Raw genomic sequence first — 7136 nt, 5'->3', positions numbered from 1 at the left:
TCAAACATCCACTACAATCCACTACGCAGTTAAGCGCTGGAAAGATGTGACATAGAGGCCATTTTTAATTTCTACTAGCACCACATCAGTGTACTTCTATTCCACCAGTCGTTAAATCATCGCAGTAGCCACGTCCTCCCAAACAGGAAGGTGTGTTTGCCCTTGAAAGGGGTTAGACGATTCCCACTTCCGAAGGGAACGTCAGTAGAGTGCGCTGTGTCCTTGCGGCCATGGCGCCAGAGCGACGCCAGATGTGTGTTACGTTTTACCTGAGTGAGGTTGCGTATTTTGATGGTTTTGGTTCCCGTCTTGTCGTATCGAGGTTGTGCATCACAGTGATGTGGAGAGGACTGACACGGAACGCACAAATCATGAAGCGGAATGGCACCGCCGTTCGAAGTACTACTAGACATTACGTACTACTAGACACGCATATCAGTTAGTCAGGGTTTGCTTTCGGTTGTTTCGGAAGCTATGCGGCATCGCGAGCGACAGATAATGCGGGTACTACACAGTTTGAAGCTGTCCAATTCCTGGGAAAAGTTTGAAAGTGAACGATGGAGCTCCAACTGCGTCCCAGGAGCTCGGGTGCTCTGATACGAAGCCTGACCTGATGTCAATGCAAAACCATATCAGGAAATGGTACATTTCACGTTGCTGCCCGTTGAGGAACTGGTTGTTTTAGTCGCTTTTCGGTGCGATCGAGAATTAACATCGTTCCAACTAAGAACCATTAGTCTCCTCAATGGTGTTGGTGCTGATGGGGATTGAATATCAAGCAAAGCAGGAAATCAACCGCTGAAAAACACCTGGTAGTGAATAACTATGAACAATTAATTTACATATCCTTTTTGCTTACCATGCCGTGGTAATAGCCGGTATGAGGTGTTTTGTTTATTGGATCGTTTTATCGTACTGAACATTTAGTAATCTGAACAGAATCAACAAACCATCATAAAACGAAACACAGAGTGTTGTGCTGCGCATCAAATTTTCCCCAAAGCGGTGGAAAACGGGCCTAGAAATGAAAGTTGTCGGCTACGCAATGGTGCCGCACCACTGGATCATTTGAGTGAATGTCTGTAGCCTAAATGGGGCAGAGCTGAAATAAAAATCACGAAACACATCCGCACACGGACGATACCAAAAATACTAAATCAATCACGGCCGCACCGTCTCGGTACAGGGTCGACGGCCAATGTAATGGACGCTGTTTCGCGCATGTTATGAAGTGCGTAGCATCGATCGGCAATCCGTGCGGAAACGGATGTGCTCGAATGAGCAAAAGACGGGTGGAGAGAACGATGGAGCAGGTTATTGTGAGTGTAACATAAAATAAAACTATTCGCTGAAAGCAAACCCGTACTTAGACGAGTGCGAGAGGATGAGTTTTAAGCTAGCCGCAGTGCAGGACAGAAACACTGGCATTGCATTGGAGAGAAGCGTTGCGTGACAGGAAACCTTATTAGCGAGCGAGAAAAAAGGAAAAACAAACAAACACTAACTATTATTAATAAAGTCGTAAAGTGAATAAGAGACAAATAAATTAAATAAAAACGAATAACGTTCTGTTGGTCCTGATTTCATTTTATAATCACCTGCTTCTTTTTGTTCTTCGTTTAGGATGTAGTTTGAAAAATAGATGCATTTTGGATGCTGTTTTTCGAAGTGGCTGCGTTATATCACACATAACGCAGCCATATGATATGAAATATTTCAGGGCTTTTGCGGAGCTGTACTGTGCATCTTTGATTTATTAATATTAATATATAATTAGTCACGCATTTAATAATTCTTCGATTACAATTGAACAGTTTTAAGCAATCACAAAATATTATAGTTTGAAATAAATTAAATTTATTGGAAATCTAAGGAATCCTCAGCGGATTCGAAATTTCAATGATTTTTAGCGTATGACGTTTAAGTTGTCAACGAATGTTTATTTGCTTTCAAGGCTGTTTGTTGATAAAAAGAATACTGTATATTACTAGATTAGAGATAAATTCGAACAAATGTGTTTCAGTAGCTCATGGTTTTGAATTCAATTAGTTAGACAGCTATGTATGTAACGCGGTAGTGCATCTTGTGATAAACATGATGAAATTTTATGATACATGTTTTCTTTTCAGAGGTTTCACGTTGAGTTGGTCACGTTGAAGATTGTTACATCGGAAATTCTTAAAAACTATGTGATGAAAAATTCGCTGTAAATTTTAACAGTTGTCAACAGCTAGCAAACGGAAAGTGACCCAAATCCAATACACCAGTCCGTACTGCGCATCTAACGACAGACGCAAACGAACCGTCACCATGGCTGCGAAAAAGCGAATCAAATCTCTCGTAGAAAACAACACGGACTCGCCGTTCAAAATACTGGATGTGCGCTCGATAAACGACGACGTGTCGAAACATTGTTTTGACGTGTTGCAGCAAACCGAAGCTGCACTGTCGGATGATTCGTCTGGCAGTGAGAAGGAACTGGTGATCGACATGGCAGACATGGAAGAAGAGTCTCAAAGCGGAGAAGAAAATTCGACCTCTGACCCGCTGGAAGTATTAGTGCTGGAGACTGAAGCTGGCAGCCCTCAACCAAAAGCCAAATCTCCCGCACAGGTGAAGCCTGCCACAAGTGTACGCACATACCGAAGGAAAAACCAACATGTCTTCAAGCGGGATGAGCTCAGTGCACCGGGGGAACCCGCCGAGCAGAGCAACGAATCGACCGAGATGAATAGCACTGAGGAGAGCTTAAGATCGAACCATAATATCATGAAACACATCGCGTTGGTTCGGACGGCCATTAACCATGTGATGGAAAAGTATTACGAAACGAGCTTCTCGTTCCCCGCCCATACAAACGACTTTGAAACTATGGACGCTTGGATCCAAGCGTATAAACAGATAAAACAGGATGCTGCGGCAGCTAAAGATAGCCAGGCAAATCTGGCGAAGAAATAACAGGACGTCTAGACTGTCGGATACGTATTTTAAGCAAACTGTATTACCGCGTAGAGTGGATATGCACTATTTTGTTACGCAAAGGGTTATGTTAAGATTAAAATGTAAGTGCCAATAAACTTGCTCACAGCCATGTGATATGGTTTCTGGTTCTATATATATGGTTCTCACCCAAGTTGCATCTTGCGCTTGATTACGGATCGATCGTATAAAAGGCTAGCGAACAAAAAGACTACTCGGAAGGGCTTCGACACGAACTCGCTATAAAGCACAATCACTTGAAAACGTTCATTTATTGAGATCTGTTCGTAAGTTCGCTAAACTCCACCATGCTCTTACGCGCCCCTTCTCGAAGACAGCTCAGAGATATGCACAATAGTTTCACAATTTGTTTATCGCTTCAGCATCGCAGATATTTTTTTGTTATTTTTTTTTGCTTGATTTCGCATTTTTTTTCTTGTTACATTAGAAAACAGGGGAGAGGTTACTCGCATCACATCGCGTTAGACTGGTAAGTGTACTTCTGCAGCGGGTTCCGCTGCACTCGGGGGCTTCCAAGTGGCGGCCACTCTCCTTGGACAACCGGTGCCCTGGTTCGAGTGGCCACTGCTCGAAGTGCACAATGTGCGTTGCTATATTCGCTGACTACGCCCTATCGATGCACCGCCATGCAGCAGCACGTCAAACGCAGCTTTCGGGAACGCGTGTCGTCAGCAGCCGGTCCTTGATCACGTTGATGTCGAGCTCGGAGCTGCCCGCACCCAGTGCGGTTTTTGTCGCGGGCAGTATCCCTACGATGCTGCCCTGCGATCGATACTGGAGCGTGTCCTGCGCCGTCCCGGGACGGTCGCATTCGACTGCGTGGTAGCCGCTGACCGCAGCCGGTTGATATGTTGCCGGTGTGGGCGCAAAGCCTCCGTACCGTAGAGAGTCCTGCGTGAGGAGAGAAAGGAAGCATTAAAACATTAGAGTTTTATGCGAACCATGCGATGTAATAGTTGGTACCTTCTCTCGTGCAGCTAGCTCGCTGTGCTGAGGCGTTGCAATTAATGGTGAGGACGACACTGGGAAATAAACGGAACAGAAGCACACATTAAGAAACTCCCTTATGTAACATTACACGCGTCCACTTGTACGCAATAGATAAAACGAAAAGTTGTTAGGCCATCAATTACGCCACGGAAGCTATTTTCGGCGATCGGTGTCATCGTTTTGCGAGCGAATGGGAACAACTTACACCACACACATACACACACACGCTGTCCAATTGCAATACCAATTTCGCGCAGAAAATAATCACCCAACACGCTGAGCGTCTCAAAATTTGCTGTATTTATCGCTTTCGCACTGAAGTTTGCATCCATGTTTATTACCTTTAGCCGCCCACTGGCGGCAGATAAATTGCCCGTTTCGCTAACTTCAGCAGGGGTGGCTACGAAAAACAAGCTCAATATTCATGAACAGTCGCGCGGGAAAGCAATAAAGTGCGGGAACCACCCGGTACCGCAAACCCTTCCGGTATGCTCGCCTCTCGATCTCAATTAACTTCCCGCCGGCGGACGTGCCAGCGGAACACGACGCACAAATTCCGGCACCTGAGCTTTCCCCGGGAAAGCGCTTACGGTGGCAAAACTTTCCCAACATCCTCCCGAGGAAAGTCTCCTTCACCGAGCAAAAAAAAAAAGCAAACAACCCACTGACCCATGGTGACGCACTTACCCATGTTGAACTGCGCCGGTATGACGTCCGGTTCCGGTTCGTCGTCGTTGGAATCCTTCGAGGAATTTTTCTTCCGCGAGCTGTGCCGCCGCAACATTTGCACATTCTTCAGCTGCGTTGGCCAGGACGTGGTGTTGCGGAACAAACAAAAAAAGGAAAAAAAAAACAACGAAATATATTTCAAGCAGTGAGCAGCGCAAATATAAACAGCGTGCGCTCGCGCGGTTTCCGCCACGGAAGCGCGGTTGTGTTTGAGGTGATCTTCAAACGCAGCACGCTGGAGAACGTTGAAAGTCCTCGAACGGACGCCACCCGGTACACGTACCTTTAAACAGTGCGTACCACACTCGTACTCGTCCGGCAGCAGGACATTTTTCGTGTGCTGCTGCTGTTGCTGTTGATGTTGATGTTGCTGTTGCTGCTGCTGTTGCTGTTGCTGCTCGCCTTTTCCACCGGCCGGGGAATGATCGCGTTTGGTGCTGCGGCGCCCACACCAAACCCCGCCGGTCCAGCACCGGTTGAGGTACGTTTTGGTGGAAATTGACAGAGCCAATATTAGGACGGTGAGCAGGATGCCGCCGGCGATCGGGATCCACTCGACGGTTTCCGCCCGGTGCTCAGCCGCTGCGAATTGTGATGTGGCAGAATGTGAGCAAAATTACGGCATGCCCATGCCTGGCAACACACCCATTGGGGGAGGATGAATTGGGAATCCCGTGGAGGGGGCCACTTACCCGGACGGTACGGTTGAATGCGACCAATTTCAAAGTCCTGTATCAGCACGGGTGCGCTGCGTCCTTTCTGGTTGAGCGCGTACACCACGCACGACAGCGAGTTGTTCTCGAGCGTCATCAGGGCGCTGAGCTTTTCGAGGCGGTCTAGCACGAAAAATGGTTCACTTTTGTTGGAAAAATTAAACCTAATGGGAGAAGGTTGATACATGTCAATGTTACGGAAATTTATTTGAATAAAAGCGTTGTTAAAACATGCGTAAAAAATGAAGCTTGTCGTATATGTGGGAAAGTTAAAATCAAACCTTCAACTAAGTGGAATTAAATGTGTAATGTACATAGATTGATTATGGGCTCATTTTGATTTAATGTCCAGGTTTTTGTTAATAACCTTTGTCTATGAGGATTGTCATTTTTCTTGGTTAATTTTAAACCACTTCTAATCCACCTTAGACTGCCTTTATGATGGTAATTAATCCTTTTTTTACAAATAAAACATATCATTTCTCAATATTGCAGGGAATCGGTGGTATCAAACTAAAAAAAAAATCCCAATGCAAAAACTAAGCACACAAAACAAAATAAGGATACAAAGTAAAGTCCCCCTGCGCTAAGCAAACAGTATCATTGCCACACCAGCGCCCAGCAGAATGAAAACAGGAATGTGTGAAGATGGGAGGGGGCGGTCGGTGGGTGGAGCAGGAAAATCTCTCAAATTCTTACCGCCGGGTTCCGGTCCTTTTCGATATAAGCTCCAGCACAAACACTTGCGGTAAGCCGCCGTCGTAGCCGGGCGAGCACTGGATTTCCGCAAACTGTTGCGTCCGGTTCGGTAGACTGCAATTACTTACCGGTGACGGTAGATCTGATGGAGGATAGAGCGAGAAAGAGAGAGAGAGCGAGTGAGAAAGTGCGTTGTAGAGAGCGACTTTCATCGGTGTTTTCGGTGCCCAAAAGCTCAGCCCTCGTTGCCTTGCCCTAGGCGAGATGCTGATGGGATTTCCCGTGCGTGTATGGAGCGGACGTTTATTTTTATCTTTTTCCGACCACCCACATTTTTCCGACCACCCCGAACCCAAACAGGACCAAGTCACCTTACGTGTGTTTGTGTGGATGTGCGTGTTGCATGAGAAATGGATCTTCTTTGGCGGATTAAACGCGATGATTGGAAATGGAAATACGCACCAGCATGGCAGGCGTCATGCCATGTCACGGGAAGCGATTTTCTCTCTTTCCCATTTTTTTTTCTCGATATGCAGCGCATACAAACACACATACGCGTGCGGGCGCGTGAAAAATAAAACCAAATAAAACGAAACTAAACGCCCTCTTCGCGATCTGGAATCGGTGCGATTTGCGTCACCGGAGCACCGGAACGACGGCGAAAAAGAAAAGCGCGAAACGTTTCAACGAGCGTTTTCCCACGCCGACCGGTAGATGGCGCGAGCGTGCGGGTGCGTTTTCGTCCCGATTGGCACGTTGATTTCAGCTTTCGACCCATCCGTTAGCGAGTGATGAACGAAACGGGCCAGAAAAGGGACCACTCGTGCACATTGGTGGACGAGAAGGAATTGGGGGCGAAGAGAAAAAAAAAATCATACCACAAACAGCGTACCAAAAATGCCCTAGCCCAGTGTCCGGCCCGATGCCTCGGACAGGCGGTGTCGCATTGCACGCGAAAGGATAATGACCGAAACGGAGTGGATGAAATTGGAGAAACCTCGACTC

The 7136-nt window shown here is 46.7% G+C and overlaps 2 protein-coding genes across 2 annotated transcripts in view; one reads left to right on the top strand and one right to left on the bottom strand.

The window, feature by feature from the left end:
* The first annotated feature begins 2310 nt into the window (after nucleotides 1-2310).
* Nucleotides 2311-3081, top strand: LOC128723830 (uncharacterized). The gene has a single exon (XM_053817596.1). The coding sequence runs from the start codon at nucleotides 2311-2313 to the stop codon at nucleotides 2956-2958; it is 648 nt and encodes a 215-aa protein (XP_053673571.1). The 3' UTR covers nucleotides 2959-3081.
* Nucleotides 3082-3211: 130 nt separating this feature from the next.
* LOC128727200 (nephrin-like) overlaps nucleotides 3212-7136 on the bottom strand; it is a 44268-nt gene continuing 40343 nt past the window's right edge. Inside the window, exons 13-18 of the mRNA XM_053821080.1 lie at nucleotides 6132-6273; nucleotides 5412-5596; nucleotides 5003-5301; nucleotides 4678-4789; nucleotides 3964-4022; nucleotides 3212-3891 (exon numbers count right to left, since the gene is read on the bottom strand). Of these exons, the coding sequence (XP_053677055.1) occupies nucleotides 3640-3891; nucleotides 3964-4022; nucleotides 4678-4789; nucleotides 5003-5301; nucleotides 5412-5596; nucleotides 6132-6273 (1049 nt within the window). The 3' untranslated portion in view covers nucleotides 3212-3639. The remainder of the gene's footprint in view (nucleotides 3892-3963; nucleotides 4023-4677; nucleotides 4790-5002; nucleotides 5302-5411; nucleotides 5597-6131; nucleotides 6274-7136) is intronic.

The sequence above is a fragment of the Anopheles nili genome, chromosome 3 (assembly GCF_943737925.1).
Source record: "Anopheles nili chromosome 3, idAnoNiliSN_F5_01, whole genome shotgun sequence".
In the NCBI taxonomy this organism is placed as follows: Eukaryota; Metazoa; Arthropoda; class Insecta; order Diptera; family Culicidae; genus Anopheles; species Anopheles nili.
The sequence above is the reverse complement of the archived record's forward strand: the minus strand, read 5'-3'. Positions and strand labels throughout refer to the sequence as shown.